The sequence below is a fragment of the Gossypium raimondii genome, chromosome 1 (assembly GCF_025698545.1).
Source record: "Gossypium raimondii isolate GPD5lz chromosome 1, ASM2569854v1, whole genome shotgun sequence".
NCBI classification, from domain to species: domain Eukaryota; kingdom Viridiplantae; phylum Streptophyta; class Magnoliopsida; order Malvales; family Malvaceae; genus Gossypium; species Gossypium raimondii.
Window position 1 is genome coordinate 50,957,763 of NC_068565.1, and position 25,549 is coordinate 50,983,311.

General features: G+C 31.4%; 1 protein-coding gene and 2 long non-coding RNA genes across 5 annotated transcripts; 1 reads left to right on the forward strand and 2 right to left on the reverse strand.

The window, feature by feature from the left end:
- Window positions 1-100: 100 nt before the first annotated feature.
- Window positions 101-1,362, reverse strand: LOC128039779 (uncharacterized). The gene is made up of 2 exons (XR_008194420.1): window positions 1,250-1,362; window positions 101-301 (listed from the first exon to the last, which is right to left on the reverse strand). It is a non-coding gene; the product is annotated as an uncharacterized LOC128039779 (long non-coding RNA).
- Window positions 1,363-3,276: 1,914 nt separating this feature from the next.
- LOC128039780 (uncharacterized) lies at window positions 3,277-11,907 on the reverse strand. Of its 3 annotated transcripts, none has more exons than XR_008194426.1 (3): window positions 11,854-11,907; window positions 4,051-4,136; window positions 3,277-3,410 (listed from the first exon to the last, which is right to left on the reverse strand). It is a non-coding gene; the product is annotated as an uncharacterized LOC128039780 (long non-coding RNA). The 3 variants fall into 3 exon arrangements; XR_008194428.1 differs by lacking the exon at window positions 4,051-4,136 and adding an exon at window positions 11,301-11,386; XR_008194427.1 differs by lacking the exons at window positions 3,277-3,410; window positions 4,051-4,136 and adding exons at window positions 10,529-10,659; window positions 11,301-11,386.
- Window positions 11,908-13,794: 1,887 nt separating this feature from the next.
- Window positions 13,795-17,809, forward strand: LOC105786428 (pentatricopeptide repeat-containing protein At5g14770, mitochondrial). Its single transcript, XM_012612848.2, has 2 exons — window positions 13,795-17,108; window positions 17,307-17,809. The coding sequence occupies exon 1, from the start codon at window positions 13,890-13,892 to the stop codon at window positions 16,995-16,997; it is 3,108 nt and encodes a 1,035-aa protein (XP_012468302.2). The 5' UTR covers window positions 13,795-13,889; the 3' UTR covers window positions 16,998-17,108; window positions 17,307-17,809.
- Window positions 17,810-25,549: the final 7,740 nt, after the last annotated feature.

Genomic DNA, 25,549 nt, shown 5'->3' on the forward strand with positions numbered 1-25,549 from the left:
CCAATTCAACCAATTCATTTCACATTCTCATTTTCTATTCTAAATACAATCTAATCGAACTCAATCAATATAATACCAATATAATTTATCAATATACTAATTAAATAGAAATAGATAAACTTCTTTCATTATAATTCATAAACTTATAATACTAACATTTCTAACCATTTATATTAAAAACATAATAACCTTTATACACATCCTATGTACATGCCACATTACTAAAGAAAATATACATCACCAAAGTTTGCTGAAGTCGGGTCTGGCTTTGAATGCTGGTTCAGTGCTTGACTTCTACAACCTGCGCACGGAAACAACCGTACGCTGAGTATGCATATACTCAGTGGTATCACTATAATCCAATTTATAATTAAATACATTAAATCACACACATACTTTTTATTACAATTATCACTACTAATAAACAATTCAATCATTTAATATTATCAATTAATTATATATATTTATAAACATCATTCTTATTTCTTTATTTCAAATTTCACCTTTTACATATACCATATCATTTAAGTAGTAAACTTATTTCATTTACCCCTATTAACTTGACTCGGACTCGACGGATACACGGATTCCAACCAAACACACCAAGATACAAGATAATCAATAACGAGAATAAGAATAAAGATTCAACACACAAAGTGTTGAACACGTAATAACGAATAATAATGATTCGACACACAAAGTGTCGAGTCGAAGCTGATAAAGATAAGAATGATTCGACACACAAAGTGTCGAATCGATGAATAAGATAATGATTCGACACACAAAGTGCCGAATCGAATAAGATAACGATGAGTCGGCACATAAGTGCCTGATCAGTAAGCCGGCAAATACCCCGTACACTTCCATATCCTATGGCATGCCAACTATATCCGACTAGCCCGACTAGTTAATAGGGTATTTAATTCACTTTTCAGTATAAATTTCCATCTTAATTCAGTATCAATTATAATTCCTTAATTCAATCGGTTTCACAGTATTACAGTAATTCTTTACTTCAGTAATTTCACAATTCAATGCATTATACATAAAAATATTTAGTATTTTCACAATTCACTCAGTAATCAAAACAATATCCAGTATCCCATAATTCGGTTCAGTATCAGTTTCAATTTCATTACTACATTATAAATTTATTATTTATTACACACTTACCTTAAAATACTTACCACACATAATTAGCAAATTAAACACTTAATAATAATAAAGTTTGAATTATAGTGATACAAACCGTAATTCCCGTGTCTATTCCTCGTCCACTTTTTCTTTTCCTTTCCTCGTGGATGCCTCGGGTGCGATATTAGCTACGAAAAGAAATTAAGATAATTTTCATAATCATTAGCACAACACAATTTACTTGCTGAAATTTTTATCTAACTTTTACTTTAATTTCAATTTAATCCTAACTAAATCTATATATTTTCTTTCTCAATTCATACCTTCTTGCTACTCAATTTCTTGCCAAACTTATATGTAACTATCTAATTTTTATCATATTTTCATAATTTCGAATTTATTTCAATTTAATCCCTAAAATTTAAAACTTATAGTTTAGTTTACAATTCAATCCTTTATTCAATTCCAATCAAAATTTTTATCAAATAAACCCTCAATTCCATCATTATTCAACATAAACCCTACTAAAAAAATCTATTAACTTCCAAAACCTCAACTTATTTTCAACAAAACTAACTTCTAAAACATCTAAATTAAAAGAAAAGGACTTGATTGACTTACCAAGTTAAATTCCAAGCTTTAAAACCCTATTTTCCTTTTCTTTCTTTTCTTCTTTCTCCCTGTTTCTCCTCTGTTTCGTCTCTTTCTCTGTTTCTTTGTTCTTTCTATTCTGTTTCTTTTCTTTTGCTTTGTTTTTATTTCCTTTTATTTTATTTACTTTATACTATAATAATATATTTATTCTAAATATCTATTAAATATTCAATCATATATTCACATTTGTACACCATCAACACCATACAATTGTCACTATTTAATTTGTTTACCAAATAAAAATCTCATAATATAATTAATTAATTAATTAATATCTTTTACTTAAATTTTAAGTAATTAATAATTATAATACAAGTGTATATTTATACATTATTACACTTGTACCATCTTATCACCACACATTTGTCTTAATTTTAATTTATTCCATAATAAAATAATACAATTAATATAAATTGCAATTTAAATAAATAATAATAATAATTATTATTATATACATATAATATTTATATATAACTTAAATAAGTCTTGAATTTAACGCATATATGCCGCCTCTTTCCATGTAAGTGGCTTAATTGCCACTTTAGCCCTTTTTACTTTCTTTTAATTTATAATTAGACTTTCACTCTTTATTCGATTTGATCCTTTTCTCCTAATTATTCTTAATTAGACTAAATTCACCTAATTAAGCACTCAACTAAGCTCATAATTACTTCTAATAATTATTTATGACTCAGTTTACTAAGACGGAAGCCCGATAATATACTTGTAACACCCCTTACCCGAGACCGTCACCGGAATCTAGTACGAGATGTTATCCAATTTAACTTACCAATTCGGAGCATAAAAAAAATTGCTTTTAAAATTAAATTCACTGTTCACAACAAAACTGTCTACCTGCGTGACTTTCACTAATTTAATTATAACTCGAGTTACAGAACTCAAAATTTAAATCCGTAAATTTTCCCTGAAACTAGACTCATATTACTACTTACCATAAAATTTTCAGAATTTTTGACTTGGCCAATTAGTACAGTTTATTCATTAAAGTATCCCCTGTTTCACAGCTCGACAGATCTGACCTCTCGGCACTAAAAATCAATTATCTCTTTGTACAGAATACATATAAGGTTATCGTTTTTTTTATTTTGAAAATAGACTCACTAAGAAATCTACACATATAAATTATGACCCATAATTCTTTCTGTACAATTTATAATGATTTTATACAGTCAGAACAGGGGACTTCAAAAACCATTCTGACCCTGTCTCACTAAAATTCAAATATCTCAAAATACAGAATTCCTTTTCCTACATCGTTTCTTTCATATAAAAATAGACTTGATAAGCTTTAATTCCATATATAATTCACTCTCTAATTCCATTTCTACTATTTATGGTGAATTTTTACATTCACGTCACTGCTGCTGTCAAAGAAACTGCTTCTTTGAATTAGTTACCATTTACACATACATAATACCAAAACATAATCTTTACTAACCATTTCAATAGCTAATCTTAGTCATATCATTTGAACATGCTCAAAATGATTAAGACTCTATACATGCCATAGTTCAAACATTTTGAAAAGCACATAATACCGAGATGGCTATGATAGTGTGATACGAGCTCCGACGGTCCACTATTCGATCAAGTTCAAATCACTATAAAACAAAGGAAAGAAAGAGATGTGTAAGCTATAAATAGCTTAGTAAGTTACATGTAAACAATAATTACTCATTTAATAATTAACACTTTTAACATATAACTAATCAAAACATTTCTTAGCAATTTCAATCACTTACACATGCACAATCTTACCAATTCACTTGCATATACATTTTCACACTTAACATTTCATATTCACTTTAATTCATTATTAATCCCGTTGAACAGTTGGAATATACACGGATACGTAGAGATTTAGCACATAAGTGCCACACCGATATGTAGCCGGTTACCACCGATATGTAGCGAAGCTACCATCGAAATGTAGCCAAGCTACCATCGATCAATAACACCGGAAATGTCCACGGGCTCGCTCACACAAGTCGTCAGTGTCGCAACACATGCTAGATCACCCAACACCGGGACTCACTGTAACAATTGTAACACTGTAACTTTGGTCTCTAGTGACATGTCACTTGTATCCAATTCTATTCCTAAGTTCAACCGAATTTACACTTAACACTTTATTACTTGAATAATTCATGAACAATTTTCCTTCCACATTCAATATTAATTCACATATCAAATATAATTCACAATTTATACAAATATAACTATTATTTACATATAACTTACCTCGGATGCAAAACGACTATTTTTTGTAATTTAGTCGATAACTTTCTCTTTTCCCCGATCACTTCCACTATTTCTTCTTTCTTGATCTATATTAACACAATTTAATACATTTTATCAACATTTCATTCAAATACAATTCATACACAACATTTTGGCAAATTTACATTTTCCCGAAACTTTTCAAAATTCCACTTTTGTCCCTAAGCTCGTAAAAATAAAATTCACTAAATTTTTAAATTTCAAACTTCACTAAATCATATTTCATGCTCATAACAGCCCTCAATTTCACAAAATCACAACTTTATGCACACTTTACCATCTTTCACAATTTAGCCCTTTTTCAACATTTTCATCAAAATTCATCTAGTAAAACTTGTAATTAACACTTCAAACATTCATTATCTAACATCACTAATCAATTTACAATTATATCATGAATGGGTAAATTTTCAAACTTTAATTTCATTTAAATTAAATAGTAGAAACATGAAATTCAAGCTTCAATAAGCATAAAAATACGAAAATAATTAAAAGCGGGCAAGAAATCACTTACAATTGAGCTTAGGAAGTTCAAGAACCCTAGCTATGGTGACATGAATTTTTTGGCAGCAAACGTCTGATTTTAAGAAGATGAACACTTGTTTTCATCTTTGTTTTGTCTTTATTCAATTTGGACAAAATGCCCTTGACTCATTACTTAGATATTTTCTAGAAATACCCTTTTGTGTCCATAACACTAATTTATGGTCTAATTGCCACATAAACACTTCCAATTTCATGCAATAATTCAATTAAGTCATTTAATCACTAATTAGACACACTTTGCATTTTTTCAATTTAGTCCTAAAATTCAATTAAGCACTAAAGCATTAAAATTTCCTATCCATATTTTCACACAATATTTCAATCAATCAGTAACTAATAAAAATTTATAAAATTAAACTATTTCACTTTGGATTTGTGGTTACGAAACCACTATTCCGATTAGGCCCTATTTCGGGCTATCACAATTCTCCCCCCTTAGGGATTTTCGTCCCCGAAAATCTTACCAGTGAATAAGTTGGGATACTGTTTCCTCATAGCCTCCTCGGTTTCCCATGTTGCCTCTTCCATCCCATGTCGTTGCCATAACACTTTCACTAAAGCAATTTCTTTGTTTCTCAATTGTTTCACTTCTCGTGCCAAGATTGAATCGGTTCTTCTTCGTATGTCATATCCGATCAATTTCCACTTCATCGGTGAAATCACATGTGATGGGTCCGATCGATATCGCCTCAACATAGAAACATGAAACACATTATGAATTCTTTCCAATTCGGGGTAAAGACAATCGATAAGCCATCGGACCAATTCTTTCTATCACTTCATACGGACCAATAAATCTTGGACTTAATTTACCTTACGGCCAAATCTCGAATTTTCTTCCATGGAGACACTTTCGAAATACTTTATCACCCACTTGAAACTCAATCTCTTTTCTTTTCAAATCCACGACTTACATCGATCCGATGCGACTTTCAAACAATCACGGATTATCTTCACTTTTCTTCGATTTCTTTTACCAAATCGACTCCATGTAACGATTTTCATTAAGTTCATCCAATATAATGGAGTCCGACACTTTCGTCCATACAACGCTTCATAAGGTGCCATTTTATGCTGGATTGATAACTATTATTATATGCAAACTCCACCAAAGGTAGATATTTTCCCAATTACCTTCAAATTCCAATACACAACATCTCAACATATCTTGAGCACTTGAATTACTCTTTCAGATCGTCCATCGGTTTGGGGTGAAATGTTGTACTAAAATTCAATTTAGTACCCAATGCCTCTTGTAATTTCTTCCAAAACCTTGAAGTAAACCGTGGATCTCTATCGATATAATAGACGCAGCACACCATGTAATCGAACTATCTCAAGAATATACAATTCACTAACTTGTCAAGTGAAAACTCATTCGCACAGAATGAAATGAGTGACTTAGTCAATCGATCAACTATTACCCAAATTGAGTCTTTCTTTTTCGGTGACAATGGCAATCCGAAACAAAATCCATAGTAATTCTATCCCACTTCCACTCGGGCACCATAATAAGTTGAAGTAACCTCGAAGGTACTTGGTGTTCACTTTTACTTGTTGGCACACAAAACACTTTGTCACATACTCGAGAGATATCCCGTTTCATACCCGCCACCAATATAATTTCTTTAAATCATTGTACATTTTACACTATGGGTGAATCGCTAAGCGACTATCATGTGCTTCCGCAAAATTTTCGAATTAAATCAACATTTTTTGAACACATATTCGTCATGAAACATTAAACATCCATCTGAATCAATCCAAAATCGAATTATCGCCTAACGCATTAATCGAGTCTTTTTCTTTGTAATTCATTATCCACTTTCGAGCCTCATAAATTTCTTGAAGAAACAATGGACTAGCTTTTAACTCGCAAGCAATGATCCATCTTGATCAATGTTAATCTTGTATTCAAAGCTCTCAAAGCAAGAGAGACTTTTCGCTCAAAGCATCAAGAACTATATTGGCTTTTCCGGATGATAATCTATTACAAGTTCATAATCTTTCATCAATTCCAACCATCTTGCTGCATAAATTCAGATCTTTTGTGTCATAACATATTTCAAACTTTTATGATCTGTAAAACATGACATTTCTCACCATATAAATAATGACGCCAAATCTTCAAAGCAAAGACAATAGCGACCAACTCTAAATCATGGGTAGGATAATTTCGTTCATGCGGTTTCAATTGTCGAGAAGCATACGCTATCACTTTTCCTTCTTGCATCAATACACATCCAAGCCCATTTAATGACGCGTCACTATAAACAACAAATTCCTTTCCGACTCAAAGTTGCACTAACACCGGTGCCTCGGTTAAACACTTCTTTAATTTCTCAAAACTTTGTTGACACTCCTCGGTCCATTCGAACTTAACATCTTTTGCAACAATTTTGTCATCGGTGAAACTATCATCGAAAAACCTTCTACAAATCGACGATAATATCCGCTAAGCCCGAAAACTCCTAACTTCGGATACATTTCTTGAGGCTTCCATTCAACTATTGCCGATATCTTATTCGGATCCACTCGAATGCCATCTCCGAGACAACATGTCCCAAAAATCCAACTTCACTAAGCCAAAATTCACATTTGCTAAATTTAGCAAACAATTTCTTTTCTCGCAGCGTTTGTAGCACAATTCTTAAATGTTCAAGATGCTCAATTCACTTGAGAATAAATAAGAATATCATCTATAAACACCACAACAAATTTATCCAAATAGGTAGGAAAATTCGATTCATCAAATCCATAAAAATAGTTGGAGCATTAGTCGGACCAAAAGGCATTACAAGAAACTCATAGTGACCATACGGGTTACGAAGCGGTCTTTGGCACATCGACTCTTTAACCCTCAATTGGTAATGTCCGGATCTCAAATCAATTTTGGAAAACACTGTGGCATCCTTTAACTGATCAAACAAGTCATCTATTCGGGGCAATGGATATTTATTCTTTACTGTCACTTTATTAAGTTGACGATAATCAATACACAATCTCAATGTCCCATCCTTTTTCTTCACAAATAGCACGGGAGCACCCCACGGAGAATAACTTGGTCTGACGAATCCTTTATCCGTCAACTCTTGCAATTGCACTTTTAATTCTTTTAATTCAGTTGGTGCCATTCTGTAAGGAGCAATCGATATTGGAGCAGTACCTGGCATTACTTCAATACCAAACTCTACTTCTCTAATCGGAGGCAAACCTGGCAACTCTTCTGGGAACACATCTAAATATTCACATACCACTGGCACTGATTCGATCTTTGTTTCAGACACTTTTGTATTCAACACATAAGCAAGATATGCTTCACAACCATTTTTCAAACATTTCTGAGCAGACATGGCAGAAATCACAATTGGCATCACATTGACTTATCTGTTTCAACCCGAAGAACTGTACCACTACTACACTTCAACTCAAGAATTTTCTGACTACAATCTATCTTGGCCTTATGCAATGTCAACCAATCCATCCCCAAAATAACATCAAATTCATCAAATGGCAACAACATCAAGTTGGCAGGGAAACACTGACCTTGTATCATCAAAGGACAATTTTTGCATATTTTATCAACTATCACATGCTTGCCTAAAGGATTCGACACTTTAATTACATACTCAGTCAATTCAACACACAAATTCTTATCAGACACTAAATTCATACATACATACGAGTGAGTAGAACCAGGATCAATCAATGCAAGAACATTAGTGTCGTAAAGAGAAATATACCAGTGATCACATCGGGGGAAGATGTTTCCTCTCTAGCTCGGATGGCATAAGCTCTTCTGGAGCTCCCACTTGAGATCTTACTGATCGTGTCTTTTGTTACACCTTTACCACTAGTTCCAGTCCCACATTTCTCGATGGTCTTCCTCTAGTAGTCACCTCGCTTTCGATCTCACATTTTGAAACTTTTCTATCTCTTCTCTTTCGGACAATCTTTCACAAAATGATCTTGAGATCCACATTTAAAACATGCTCGGTGATTAAATAACATTCCCTAAATGTCGTTTTCCACAATGTTGACATTCCGGTCTAGTAGGTTTAACACTACCTACACTTGCCATAGAAGTCGCTTTGAGCTTTGGAACACGAATATTGTCTTCCTCGATCTCTTTGAAAATTCACACTAGAAACATTCGATCGAGTATTCATTTCTCTAGACTTCTTCGTTTGAAATTGAAATGACTTGCCCATTGATCTTTTTCTTGCATCTCTTGCTTCACTTTCCACCTTTCTTTTCTCTTTGCTCAATTCTTCAGCCTTGATAGCTCTTTCAACTAGTACCACTAACTCTTTAATTTCAAGAATTCCCACTAGCAATCGATATCCTCGTTTAATCCATCTTCAAACCTTTTGCACAATGTAGCTTCATTAGATACACACTCTTGGGCATACTTGCTTAATTTGACAAATTCTCGTTCATATTCGGCTACCGTCATGCGCCCTTGTTTCAATTCAAGAAACTCTTTTCTCTTTTGATCAATGAAACGCTGACTCACATACTTCTTTCGGAATTCTTCTTGAAAGAAATCCCATGTAACTTTCTCTTTAGGCACCACTGACACTAAAGTTTTCCACCAATTATAAGCTGAATCCCTCAACAATGAGATAGCACATTTGAGACTTTCTTCTGGAGTACAAGATAATTCATCCAACACTCGATGGTATTATCAAGCGAACTCGCTCTTCAGGATCATCATTTACATTAGCTCGAACTCTTGGCTCCATACTTTCAATTTTGTCCATCGGAGGCTTTGACAATCTTAACACTTCAGTTTGTTGAGGAGCTATGGGAACGACTTGAGGAATAGGAGGGGCGGAGGAGGTTGAGCATTAGGATTAGTTCTAACAAACTCAGTGTACCAATTGTTCATCATTTGGAGAAAAGCTTCTCGAGCCTCATCTCCTTGACCCTGAGTCTCAAATCGACTTTCAACAGGCACATTACTTTGAGCATCATCAGCTGTATCTCGGTTAGAATCCATTACTATAAAAAACATTTTAAGATGTCAGGAGTCGTCACACTATCATTATTCAATTATGGCATGTATAGATAGTCTATTACACTCGCCACGTTAGTCCGAGAATCGACTAAACCGTAGCTCTGATACCACTAAATGTAACACCCCTTACCCGAGACCGTCACCGGAATCTAGTACGAGATGTTATCCAATTTAACTTACCAATTCGGAGCATAAAAAAATTGCTTTTAAAATTAAATTCACTGTTCACAACAAAACTGTCTACCTGCGTGACTTTCACTAATTTAATTATAACTCGAGTTACAGAACTCAAAATTTAAATCCGTAAATTTTCCTGAAACTAGACTCATATTACTACTTACCATAAAATTTTCAGAATTTTGACTTGGCCAATTAGTACAGTTTATTCATTAAAGTATCCCCTGTTTCACAGCTCGACAGATCTGACCTCTCGGCACTAAAATCAATTATCTCTTTGTACAGAATACATATAAGGTTATCGTTTTTTTATTTTGAAAATAGACTCACTAAGAAATCTACACATATAAATTATGACCCATAATTCTTTCTGTACAATTTATAATGATTTTATACAGTCAGAACAGGGACTTCAAAACCATTCTGACCCTGTCTCACTAAAATTCAAATATCTCAAAATACAGAATTCCTTTTCCTACATCGTTTCTTTCATATAAAAATAGACTTGATAAGCTTTAATTCCATATATAATTCACTCTCTAATTCCATTTCTACTATTTATGGTGAATTTTACATTCACGTCACTGCTGCTGTCAAAGAAACTGCTTCTTTGAATTAGTTACCATTTACACATACATAATACCAAAACATAATCTTTACTAACCATTTCAATAGCTAATCTTAGTCATATCATTTGAACATGCTCAAAATGATTAAGACTCTATACATGCCATAGTTCAAACATTTTGAAAAGCACATAATACCGAGATGGCTATGATAGTGTGATACGAGCTCCGACGGTCCACTATTCGATCAAGTTCAAATCACTATAAAACAAAGGAAAGAAAGAGATGTGTAAGCTATAAATAGCTTAGTAAGTTACATGTAAACAATAATTACTCATTTAATAATTAACACTTTTAACATATAACTAATCAAAACATTTCTTAGCAATTTCAATCACTTACACATGCACAATCTTACCAATTCACTTGCATATACATTTTCACACTTAACATTTCATATTCACTTTAATTCATTATTAATCCCGTTGAACAGTTGGAATATACACGGATACGTAGAGATTTAGCACATAAGTGCCACACTGATATGTAGCCGAAGCTACCAGCGATATGTAGCAAGTTACCATGAAATGTAGCAAAGCTACCAGCGATCAATAACACCGAAATGTCCACGGGCTCGCTCACAAGTTGTCAGGTGTCTGCAACACATGCTAGATCACCCAACACCCGGGACTCACTGTAACACTGTAACACTGTAACACTGGTCTCTAGTGACATGTCACTTGTATCCAATTCTATTCCTAAGTTCAACCGGGAATTTACACTTAACACTTTATTACTTGAATAATTCATGAACAATTTTCCTTCCACATTCAATATTAATTCACATATCAAATATAATTCACAATTTATACAAATATAACTATTATTTACATATAACTTACCTCGGATGCAAAACGACTATTTTTTGTAATTTAGTCGATAACTTTCTCTTTTCCCCGATCACTTCCACTATTTCTTCTTTCTTGATCTATATTAACACAATTTAATACATTTTATCAACATTTCATTCAAATACAATTCATACACAACATTTTGGCAAATTTACATTTTCCCTAAACTTTTCAAAATTCCACTTTTGTCCCTAAGCTCGTAAAATAAAATTCACTAAATTTTTAAATTTCAAACTTCACTAAATCATATTTCATGCTCATAACAGCCCTCAATTTCACAAAATCACAACTTTATGCACACTTTACCATCTTTCACAATTTAGCCCTTTTTCAACATTTTCATCAAAATTCATCTAGTAAAACTTGTAATTAACACTTCAAACATTCATTATCTAACATCACTAATCAATTTACAATTATATCATGAATGGGTAAATTTTCAAACTTTAATTTCATTTAAATTAAATAGTAGAAACATGAAATTCAAGCTTCAATAAGCATAAAAATACGAAAATAATTAAAAACGGGGCAAGAAATCACTTACAATTGAGCTTAGGAAGTTCAAGAACCCTAGCTATGGTGACATGAATTTTTTTTGGCAGCAAACGTCTGATTTTAAGAAGATGAACACTTGTTTTCATCTTTGTTTTGTCTTTTATTCAATTTGGACAAAAATGCCCTTGACCCATTACTTAGATATTTTTCTAGAAATACCCTTTTGTGTCCATAACACTAATTTATGGTCTAATTGCCACATAAACACTTCCAATTTCATGAAATAATTCAATTAAGTCATTTAATCACTAATTAGACACACTTTGCATTTTTTTCAATTTAGTCCTAAAAATTCAATTAAGCACTAAAGCATTAAAATTTCCTATCCATATTTTCACACAATATTTCAATCAATCAGTAACTAATAAAAATTTATAAAATTAAACTATTTCACTTCGGATTTGTGGTTACGAAACCACTATTCCGATTAGGCCCTATTTCGGGCTATCACAATACTTTTTCGGTGCCCACGGATTTTGGGTCGTTACATTTTTACTCCAATGAACATTAAAAATATAAGATAAATACAAACATACATTAATAGCTCTTTTTAACCAAATAATATCTTACAAAATAAATTTAAAAAATAAATCTAAATTAAATAAATAATAATAACAACAAAAACAAATTAAATTAATAATAATCAATTAATTTATAACAAAAAAAACATTTTCTTTTTTCTTTTTTCCTTCTTTTTCTCCTTCTATATCTCTTTTCTCCTTCTCTTTTTTTTTCTTTCTTTTTCCCTTCCCTTCCTACCCTCTCCTTCTCCTTTTCTTCTTCTTCTCTTATTTTCATCTTTTTCTCTTTCTTCCCCTTCACTCACAAAGCAAAAATGAACCTTTAGGTCCCCAAACACATAAAAAACAAATGAACTGCTGCATGCAGCCGTCTCATCGCCTGCCACCGTGGTGCCGTCTCCTCTACCATTGGGTGCCACCTCTTCCCTAAGTGTGACCTAGTGTCCTGTCCCATCGTGTCAGCGGGTCAGTTTTCAGGTCTACTTTTTACCGTATACAACCCGTTTTTTTACATGTGTGCCGCCTATCTGCATGTCTCTACCATTATTTTATTATTATTTTTAAAACTGCATTGTGTCAAAATATCAGGGTGGTGCCGCTTATGCACCACCCTCCACCCATCTAAATGTACCATTTTGGTACATAATTATTGCAACATACCATTTTGGTTTTTTTTTATATTATTTGGGTAAAAACCCCGATGGAGAGACTCTCTTTTAGTGACCGGGCATAGAGATTATCGAAAGTGGGCTTGGGTTTTTAGGTTGATGTTAGCTTTAGGTGAATTATGGATTTTAGCTTAGGTTTGTTTTTATTACACTTTATTTTATGAGTAAACTATTGAAATATTCATTTTTATTTGTCTCGCGTTACATTTTAGTCATTTATGTTTGAAATGCTACGTTTTAGTCACTTACGTTATCCTATTATAACATTTTAGTCACTGAGCCGTTAATTACCGTTAACGATGTAATAGTAAACTGACGTGGCACATTAAATAATCATTTCAAACGAAAGATTATTTAATTGTTTGAAAAATATAGAAGAAAAAAAGAGAAAGTTAAAAAAAATCAAAGAAAAAATTTAAATTGCTCAAAATGAAAAAATATGGGGACCAATTGTATAAATTAACCTAAAATTTTTGTTTAAAATGATGAATTAAAGTGTCACATCAGCTCGCCATTACACCGTTAACGGTAATTAATGGCTTAGTGACTAAAATATTACAACACGATAACAAAAATGGTTAAAACGTAACATTTCAAACATAAGTGACTAAAATGTAAACTAAGGTAAACAAAAGTGACTATTTTAGTAGTTTACCCTTATTTTATTGTTTGTTTTCTGGCCAGACCCATTTTACTTAATAATCAAACAGAAATTTGTCCTCTTCTTTGTTTGATAATACCGAGGGCATCCCCTTCATTCACTACTCGGCGGAACCCCTTTTCTATTTCCCACTGTACTGCCTGTAAACAAACAAAATCCAAAAAGATTTGAAGTTATGATAAAATATTTCACCTTCTCTAAAAAATCGCTCTTTCTCTTCCATTTTCACTCAAGAGCTTCCACTTTCTCATCAAACAAACACCCTTCGCCCCTTAGACTCCCCAAAACCCCACCATGCTTTTCTCCAAAACCCCTTTCCAATCCAATAATCCCCTCAACCAAGACCCATCTTTACGCCTCACTTTTCTGCACTCTTATCCACCTATATTTAAGCTGTGGAAGATATTCACATGCCAAGGAGACATTTTTCAAGATGAGGAAACATGGTGTTATTCCCGTTTTAACCCTGTGGAATCACCTTATTTATAGTTTCAATGCATCTGGTTTGGTTTCTGAGGTAATGCTACTTTACTCTGAGATGCTAGCTTGTGGGGTTTTGCCTAATATTTTTACCGCAAATGTTTTGGTTCATTCTGTTGTCAAAGATGGTAATTTGAGCTTTGGCTTGGAACTGCTTAGAAGTTTTGGCGCCAAGAACATTGTCGATACTGTTACTTATAATACTTTGATTTGGGGATTTTGTGAGCAAGGTTTAGCTTATCAAGGTTTAGGGGTTTTGTCTGAAATGGTCAAAAAAGGTATAACTTTTGATGCTATTTCTTGTAATATAATTGTTAAGGGATTTTGTAGAATTGGATTTGTTAGATATGGTGAGTGGGTTATGGATAATTTGACTACATGTGGGATCTGTAAGGATGTTATAGGGTTTAACATATTGATTGATGGATATTGTAAGATTGGAGATGTGAATTATGCAGTCGAATTGATCCACAGGATGAGAAGTGAAGGTATAGTTCCTGATATCATTAGTTATAATACTTTGATAAATGGATTTTGCAAAAAAGGTGATTTCTTTATGGCCAAAAGTTTAATCAATGAGATTTTGGGGTCTCGTAGGAAGAAAGATTTTAAGATTTTGGCTGGTACTGATAATCGAAAGGAGGTAGATAATGGTGTGGTATTGGAGCCGGACCTTATTACACACACTACACTTATAAGTGCCTATTGTAAGCAAGAAGCTCTTGAGGAGGCACTTTCTATATATGAAGAAATGGTTGTGAATGGTATTTTGCCCGATGTCGTTACTTATAGTTCAATCTTAAATGGCTTCTGCAAGCATGGGAAGTTAGCTGAGGCAAAAGTGCTTATGATGGAGATGGAGAAGATGGGTGTGGATCCCAATCATGTCTCTTATGCTACTCTTATGGACTCGATCTTCAAAACTGGGAATTCTGTGGATGCTTCTGCCCTTCAAAGTCTAATGATTGTTCGTGGGATTGTCTTTGACGTTGTTGTGTACACTACACTGATGGATGGACTTTTTAAGGCTGGGAAGTCCAAAGAGGCCGAGACCATTTTTATTACTCTTTTGAAGAACAGAATGGTGCCTAATACGACCACCTATTCAGCATTGATTGATGGTCGTTGCAAGTTGGGAGACATAAATGGTGCAGAATCTGCATTAGAAGAAATGAAAGAAAAAGATGTTGTCCCTAATGTCGTGACTTATTCTTCTATTGTAAACTGCTATATCAGGAAGGAAATGCTTGATGAAGCTGTTAACGTGATGCGGAAGATGGTAAGCGAAAATATCTTGCCAAACGAATATATTTATGCTGCACTAATTGATGGATATTTCAAGGCAGGTAAAGAAATGGTTGCTCTTGATCTCTATAGTGAAATGAAATTAATAGGGTTGAAGGAAAACAATTTTATACTCGATTCTTTCTTGAACAACTTGAAAAGATCTGGAAGGATGTGGGAAGCAGAGGAATTAGTTAAAGATATGATGTCTAGGGGCTTGTCACTTGACCATGTAAATTATACATCTTTGATGGATGGCTATTTCAAAGAGGGAAAGGAGTCAGCTGCTCTTACCTTGGCCCAGGAAATGACAGAGAAGAATATTCCATTTGATGTTGTTGCATACAATGTATTAATTAATGGTCTTTTGAGGCTTGGTAAATACGATGCACAATCTGTTTATGCTAGAATGAGAGAGTTGGATCTGTCTCCAGACATCATTACATGCAATACCATGATTAATGCATACTGCAAAGAGGGTAAGTTTGAACATGCGCTACACCTCTGGGATGACATGAAGAGTTGTGGGTTAATGCCAAATTCCATAACTTGTAACATTCTGATCAGAGGTCTTTGTAAAGCTGGTGAAATTCATAAAGCTCTAAATGTTTTGAATGAGATGCTGAGTTTAGGATTTCCACCTACCACAGCCATTCACAGATTTCTGCTTGATGCATCCTCAAGGAATGGAAGGGCTGATGCCATTTTGCAAATGCATGAACACCTTGTTTCCATGGGGCTTGAACTTAACCAGGCAGTTTTCAATACTCTCATCACTGTCTTATGCAGACTAGGGATGACGCGGAAAGCTGTTTCAGTTTTAGAAGATATGACAGGAAGAGGCTTGTCAGCTGACAGAGTAACTTACAATGCGCTTATACATGGATATTGCACAGGCAGCCATGTAGATAAGGCTTTTGCTACATATTCTCAGATGATAGCAAAAGGAGTTACACCAAATATTGTTACTTACAATCTTCTTCTGAAAGGTCTCTCGACTTCTGGTTTAATGAAAGAAGCAGATGAATTATTTGCCCTAATGAAAGAAAAAGGCTTGAACCCTAATGCGTCAACATATGATACGTTGATATCTGGGCATGGTAAGATTGGAAGTAATAGGGAATCTGTAAAAGTTTATTGTGAAATGATTACCAAAGGATTTATTCCCAGAACTAGCACCTACAATGTGCTTATTGACAGTTTTTCTAGGGTAGGAAAAATGACCCAAGCTCAAGAGCTTCTTAAGGAGATGCAATTGAGGGGATCATTGCCTAATTCCTCGACTTATGACATACTAATCTCTGGTTGGTGTGACCTCTCTAATCAGTCAGAGCTGGACAGGGCCTCAAAAATGTCGTGCCTAGTTGAGGTGAAAAATTTAATTTTGGAAATGAATGATAAACAGCTTGTACCTAGTGAAAGTACTGTTTTCAATATCAGTTCTACCTTTGCAAAACTAGGAAAGAGGTTTGATGCTCGGCAATTTTCGAAGGGACTATACAAGAGAAACATTGTATAAGGAATAAATGTAATACAAGAAAAAAGGGATTCCTTCTACACGGATAGCCAACCTTTTAATGATCTTCATTAGCTCTTCTTTCAGAAATCTGGCTTCAGCTCTTTTTGTACGGTATGTACTTCACTGCATTGGTACTGACATATAGATATTTCGTATCTGATAAGTAGTGATGTTGACAATGAAAACTATTTTCAATTTCTTCCACTTTTAAACATTATCCCTTTTATCTTTTCTATTGGCATTTTATGGCAATTCTCAAGCACCATGATTGACCACTGACATGTGAGGGCTTTTCTAAATTCTTTTCAGTGTGCGCGGTGATAGTCACGGGTTTCATTTATGGACTTTTGCCTGGAATTCCTAGTCCCAACAGAGTTGGTATTTGGTTCAAAATGTGAGAAGTGGAGGTAATCGTTGATTTCCTTTTGAACAGATTGTGAAGAGAAGAGCAATGTATTGGCAGTTGGTTTCAGCTTTAGGCAATTAGGGTTCAGAAGCAAGATTCAGTTATTTTTTTGCGATGCATTAGCAAAAATGCACACATCTCCCTGCTTAGTATTGTTGTTGCCCCAACTCGAGGTCAATAGTTGTATTTCACTACAAACGCAATGCTGACATAGCATATCGGATGATAATTTGGATAACAGCACCACACCTTATTATTCAATGTGCACGCATGGCATTTAGGCCTATATTGTTGCCACAATTTGAGGTTAAAAGTTGTATTTTATTACTAACGATAATGTTTATGTTATGTTTGTATTATAATGTTAATGGTGAATGATATTTGAATGAATATTTGAATGTTCTTATTTTCTAGACTCACATTAAGCTAGTTAGTTCACCCCATAGTTTCAACCATTTCAGGTAATGCTCAAGGCTAGGATCAGACATGATATGCAGACATGGCCGACTTCTGACTTATAAATTATTCTGCTTACGTTTTTTTAAATTCATTTAGTTTTTGGACAATAAAGTTATTTAGTCTATGGTTTGGGTTTTTTCTTTGTTTTTATGCATGTATACTCATGTAATTGATTGGATTTAGATATATGTTACTCGACTTAGATTAAAGTACCAGGATTTTTACTCAAAAGAAATTTATTAATAAAATTTATATTGGAGAGTTCGAATTAAAAAGTATTAATGGTTGAACTATGCATGTTTAAAAAATATAGTTGTAAAGCTAATATTTATTTCTTGAATATCTTTTATTATAAATGAAATTTGTTTTTCAAAAGTGAGGGAGGTAGCTACTATTTATAGGCCAAGTCCTATCAATCTAACAACTAAAAACGATACAAGTATATGCTGAAATATTAATCTTTGTAGTTATCTACACAAGCCTAAGATTTGAAAATGTTCCTAGTTCCACAAGCTTCTAGTTTTTTCTTGACTCATTCTAGATTTCTATATTCTTTCAAAATATTCTAGAATTTTTTTGTTGGGAAATTTCGTGAACTTTTTTGTTAGGCGGAGGCATTTGCATGTTGAGATTTGGGCCTTTTTTTCATTGTATTTATGTGAATTACTATTTGATTTTCACGAATTTAAAGGTTGGTAGGGGTCTTGATGTTCTTAAAATGGAAAATTTTTATTTTATTATTAAAAATTTTAAAAATTTAAATTAATAAATGTAAAATTATATTTTGACCCTACAAATGATAAAATTTTAATTTAACACTTTAAAAGTATATTTTACTATCGTAAAAATTATAATTTAATTTCGCCTTTGCCCGATGTATTTGCATTGTATGGTGCAGGGAGATGAAGACAATCTTCAATGAGGAAAAGAAAGATTTTTTAAAAATTTCAATCTATTTTAATTAATTGGTATTGAAAGAATAAGATAAATGTAAAATTAATTAATTAAAATTTTTATTTTTCAAATACATTTTAATTAATAAAAATTGAAAATTAATTTAATTAATTTTATTTTCTAATACACGTAGCGTAATCTTAATGGTATTTAATACACATGGTACAATTTGATTGGTTAAAACTGATAAAATTAATAGTGTTAGTCATGTATCAATAAAAATATTAATTTAATTAAAGTTTTTAAAATTTAAATACTAGTTAAATCTAAAAAATTAATCTTCGATATCTTTTCTTAATTTAATTTAATTTTTTTTTTACTTTCGACACAGTCATGTGAGCCGTCACTGATCACCGTATCTTCAACTGTGTATTCAAGAAAGAAAATAACATAACCAACAATTATAATGTTATAGAAAATATTTATAAATACCCAACTAACAGAATCAATATCATGGCCTTAAAGTAGTGAAATCATGTCAATGGTTTGAGCTAACAATAACACAAGGAATTGGACAAAACTATGGATGAGTCAAAATAAAACTTTAAAAGTTTGAGGGTAAAAATAAAATAAAATTGATTTAATTAGAGTTTAAATTAAATATTTTGTAACCGAGAGGATTAAAGTTGCTATTAATCCATTTAATCAAAGAAGCCAAACTCCTCACTGTCCCTTATATATGCCTCTAGACAAAACCTAATTATAGATACAGCCCATAGAGTAATATGGAACCATTAATTTTTATTTTAAATAATGTAATAAAAATGAAAAAAAATAGATGAATTTAATATTTGTATTCCAAATTAATGTAATTTATATTTGCATTTATTTTTATATGAAAAAAAAAAGAGACAGGATGCACTTTTAAGTTGTTAAGTACAAGTTAGGGTACCTTCCATTATTATTTTGTCGATTAACTTCCAATGCATAAATAATAATTATTTTTAGAATAATAATTCTATCGATATATATTGATAAGATATTTTACTTTCACACTAAAAGTAAAAAAATTATATTTTTAATTAAAAAATTATTTTTAATTCTGTGTTTGATTTAAATCGTTCAAACCCACACTTGAAACAGTTTATGATATGAGAATAACAGAAAATATTCTTCAGTTGAAAACCAAAAACGATAACGATCCATTTATTCGAAAATACAATTTCGATAAAAGGGTTTATTTAGCCCTCTGACAATCATGGTCGAATTAACGGTACCACTGACTTGCTGCCACATGAGAAGCTGGTTTTTCAAAACGAGAAATGATGGTTTTCAATGTATTTGCAAGATTGTCTCCATCCTTAGTTTTGTCTTCCTTTGATTTTTAGGTAAAGAGAGAATTATTTCATTTTATGGTTCTAATTATATCCATGGGCAAACCCATAATATTTTTTTCAGAGAGGTCGAAATGAAATTTTAATTTTTAACAATTTATAGCTTTATAATTTTAAAATGATTAAATTAAATTTTCGTAATTTTAGGGAGTCAAAGTGTAACTTTACCTTTACTAATTTTAAATTTTGAATTCTTTTAAAGGGCTAAAACAACAATTTTTTATTTTAGGGGGGTCGAGGCCTCTGCCAGCCCCTGAATTCGCCTATGATTATATCTGTTTTTTTTTACACGATGCCTAGAATTACTCATAACTTTTTTCTAATCCATAAATAGGATGATAATGTATTTCAGTGTACTCGAACCTATATCTTCTTATATTGACAATAATACTCATGCAAATCGAATCAAAACTCAGTTTGTTTTTCGTGGGTTGTTTTTTAATTGAGAAGATGTTGTTTTTCATATTTCTTTCATGCCCATTACGTTTCGTTCACATGTTTTAACATATTAAATCACGAGGGAAATGGGTAGCTTGCTGGATCTGACTTCTAAATTACGTCATACGATTGTTATGGTTATTATTTATTATTATATATGTTTATTGAGGTTTTATTATTATTATTTTATACAACACATATAAAAAAATCAATTAATAATCATAATATAACCTATAATTAATCCATAAAAATATTCATAAAATTAAATATATGAGTATTAATCATTACAAATTATGATGTCCTTCTGTATAATAAATGTGAAGTTTAAAAATATCAAAATTATATCAACAATTTTTCTATAATCACTCATTTTCATGAGGCAAAAGTATCATAGGGTCTATATATTAGAACTCGGATTGTACTTTGTTTTTTTACTCAAAAAGGGTAAATTAGTCTATTTTTACTCTTAAAAATTGGTATGAATGACAGAATAACTAGAAAGTTACACATGGCATGTTACATGTACCTCATCTGACGTACATGGGCCTATCTTTAACAGTAGAAAGACCAGTTTACTCACAAAATGGAATCCGATTTCTAATACAAAAAAATTCATAATACTTTTACCCCTTCATCAAAGAAGAAAGTGAGAAGGAGCTCTCTCGACTTATGGCTTAACTATCTTAAAATTTCTCCTTTTTTTTTTTGTTCAAAAAAAAAATATTAAAGTAAAACAGAAACAACTTATCTGTTTTGTCTTGCCATGAAGTTGGGAGCCTCAACCACCACAATATCATAAACTGTCCAGCAAGGTTAGTCAAAAACTTTTCATTCTCATGACAAGGTTGGTTATACATAAACCACTCGAAATTCCTTCATCTGTTTCAATAAATCCTTCACCCTTTTTCCGAACAAGTTTTAATCTCAAGTATGACCACTTAACAGATTAACTGCCTCTATACAATTCATCTCAAATACAATGTTCGGAAACTATATAGCAAAAACGTATCCCTCTTTTTTATATATAGCAAAAAAATTCAAAAAAAAGAAGATTCTGAAAATATTCTCAAGTTCTAAATCAAGATAAAGTTTTCCTTCCTCTCTTTTTATGTTTGTCTTCTTTCGCTTTTCCCTTTTGATGTGTGACTCTTCTTGCTTTTTTGAGTTCTAATATTTGTTTCGTCCTTTTTGTTGCAAGTTTTCAGGTCAAGAGTCAAGAGCAAGACCTTTGCATATTGAGATCTGGGCTTTTTTCATTGTGTTCCTGTGAACTATGTGTTTTCATTGTTAACATAAAGGTGATGGTGCAGGAAGAAGAAGACAATCTTGAACGGTGATTGAACGGGGAAAATAAAGTTTTTTCTTTTAATTTTCAATCTATTTTAATTAATTAGTATTAAAATAAAAAGATAAATGTAAATTTATTTAATTGTAAATTTAATTAATTAATTAATTTTTTAAAATTCATTTACAATTTAAATTATTTTTTATTTCTAATACACGTAGCATAATCTTAATGGTATTCAATACAAGTGGCATAATTTAATTAGTTGAAAATGATAAAAATAATAGTGTTGGCTGCATATCAATAAAAATACCAAATTAATTAAAAAATAAATTAAAATAATAATTAAATCCAAAAAAATCTTCCATACATTACCTTAATCTTAAAAATATATATATTTTTTACTTTCGACACACTCAGGTGAACCGTCACTGATCAACATATCTTCAATTATGTATTTAACATAACCAACCATTATAATAATATAGAAAATATTAATAAATACTCAACTAATAGAATCAATATCATGGCATTAAAGTAGTGAAATCATGTCAATGGTTTGAGCTAACAATAACACAAGGAATTGGACAAAACAGTGGATGAATAAAAATAAAAATTTATTTAAATAGAGTTTAAATTAAATATTTTGTAATTCAGAGGGATTAAAGTTGCTATTTATCCATTTAATCAAAGAGCCCAAGCCCACCATTAAATTATATTTAAAAATAATGTAACTTATATTTATATTTATGTTTTATATGAAAAAAATATATATATATATATATATAAATTAAAAGAGACAGGATTCACATTTAAGTTGTTATGTACAATTTAGGGTACCTTTCCATTATTATTTTGTCCATTAATAATTATTCACATGTATTTAACCCATTTATAATTTTTAAATATATATTTTTTAATTTTGAATGAACCACCAAACAAAATTATTAAAATAAAACTCTATCCGGAAAAAGGAAAAACAACTTTTTCATTAGGGGTTAATTGCGACATTGGCCCAAATTTGAATTGGTCGTTGAATTTCAAGACGATTTAACTGAGTTATTAAAGTATCGGTATTGTATCACTCAAGTTTTTTGGTAGCATAATAATCAATTTAAGCGTTAATTGCGGTTTGAGTCACATGGATCAAATTGTAAACACTTTTGTCAATAAAATTTAGAATCCAAGTGTTGTAAATACACTCCATATTATATTTGAGATAGTGTTTAACACCCAAGCTAATGGCTGAACTTACATGAGGACCTAATTGATACGATATTGATATTTCGAAGACTTGATTAAATATTTGAAGTTTGGGAACAATTTAAAATTGGCAATTTATTACTTGAATTTAATAAAAGAAGACTTAATTTAATTTAATCTAATTTGAAATATCCTTTAAGCAATGTTTTTCGAATTGGATTGATAGTTGAACTGATTAGACTATCGTTTCTCGATCTAATTGGTTCAACTGATTAGACCGTTGTTTCAACTGCTTAAAAATGTAAAAAACAATAATTTCAGGAAAAAAAAAGGAAAAACAGAACTCATTTAATTAAAAACTCATTTTCATCCCAGCAATTAGATATCCAAGTTGGCATTTAAAACTCATTTTGACTGCCACATAGGATTGTTATTAGAGAGGTAACGGAGTTTAATGGTAGAGTGACCATTTCATAACAAACCGATAACGTAAATAACTAAAACATAATCTGAGACAAATAAAAGTGACTATTTTTGAGTTTACCCATGAAATAATTTGATTTGATTTAAGTTTTATTAAAAAATCATTAAATAAAGAAAATAAAAAAGAGAGGAAAAATCAGTCATTGGATAAATAAAAATCACGGGTGGAAAAGTCACCAACCAAAAAAGGATAAACGTCGAGAGAGAGAGAGAGTATAAGAGATTCCTCCATTCGCATGGCTCCATCTGGACCGTCCGATGAAATAACCTGACTATAAAATCAATGATTAGATGTCTCGAACTCGTGCACGTCCACCTAACGTAGGGCCCAGATCTATGGGTTGGTAAATGGGCCCATCACATGCAATATTTATTTATTTTTTGTTAATAAATATTTTTAAACCATATTATGGAAAAAATAATAAATAAATAAAATAATCAAACATTATCATTAATTATTATCAAATATAAAAACATTATTATAAAATATAATTATCGAAATTATTATAAAATATAATTAATTAATATTTAAAAAACAGGTAAACTACAAAAATAATCACTTTTCTTCATCTTAGATTACATTTTAGTTACTTACGTTACCGTTTTGTTATGAAGTAGTGACTCTACCATTAAGCTCCGTTACCTCCCTAACGGTGGTTCTACGTCGCAGTCCAAATGTGTTTTAAATGCCAACTTGGATATCCTATGTGGAAGTCCAAATTAAATTTATTTAATCAAAAACCTATTTTCATCCCAACAATTAGACATTCAAGTTGGTATTTAAAACCCATTTGAACTGCCACGTAGGAATTTTGTTAGGGAGGCAACAGAGTTTAACGATAAAGTGACCACTTCGTAACAAAATGATAATGTAAGTGACTAAAACATAATATTTCAAACATAAGTTACTAAAATGTAATCTGAGTCAAACAAAAGTGGCTATTTTTGTAGTGTAACCTTAAAAAAATTGGTTAGAAAAGAAAAGAAAAACTTTCTTTTTAGACAATGCAATCAAATCAAACTCTTTTAAGTTGAAAACCACAAACTTTTATTGGATAAGAAGAAAGGTAGAGAAAGAAATGACAAAGGAAAGTTTCTTTATTGTATATATTTTTTGATAAATATGAAATTTAAATTTTAGATTTACATAAAATATACATTTACTGAATTTTAAAATAATTGTTTTGATTATTTTAAATATATATAATTAGATGTAAATAAAATTTTCATGTATATATTTAAATTAAAATAAAAAATATTTATATAATTATTCCAATTCAAAGCTTAAATGTTATATTGCATCATTAATATAAATCAATATATACTTTTGACTTTTTATTTCATTTTATAAAAAAATTATCTTAAATAATATATAAAATATAGGTCATCGGTTCGAGTGCGCTGAAGCACATTATCCTCCTATTTAAGGGTTGGGGAAATGTTATAAGTAGTTTTAGGCATTGTATCAAAAAGAGCGAAGATGATACGAATCTATAATGAGACTAATGTTTTAAAAAAAATCGAACTAGAGTCTAACTGACCTATGAATATGGATGAGTCAAGAGGTAAGCAAGGGCTTTGCCTTTCACTGTGACAAATTTTCATTTTAGTCCTTTTAAAAATTCTAAAATTATAAGTTAATTTAAGGGTAAGAGTACACTTTCACTCTCGATAAGATAAAATTTCAGTTTAATCCCTTTAATAATCCTAAAACAACAAATTAATACAATAATGAAATTTATAATTTAATTTATACCTTTAAAATAAAATTTTGGATTTGTCCCTAAACGATTTAGAGACGATGATGTGGCAAATATATTCTCATATCTTGGTGCTAATGCTTTTTTTTATATATAATTTTCATAATAAATATAATTATTCAACATACTAAAACACATATTTTAATTTTGGTGATAAGTTTGGTACTAAAAGACATAAGTATGTTCATCACACTATAATTTGGTGATCTATTTGTTTAATAAAATATTAA

Excerpts from the sequence above, each read along its gene's own strand:
- LOC105786428 (XM_012612848.2), top strand. The coding sequence starts at position 13,890 with ATGATAAAATATTTCACCTTCTCTAAAAAATCGCTCTTTCTCTTCCAT.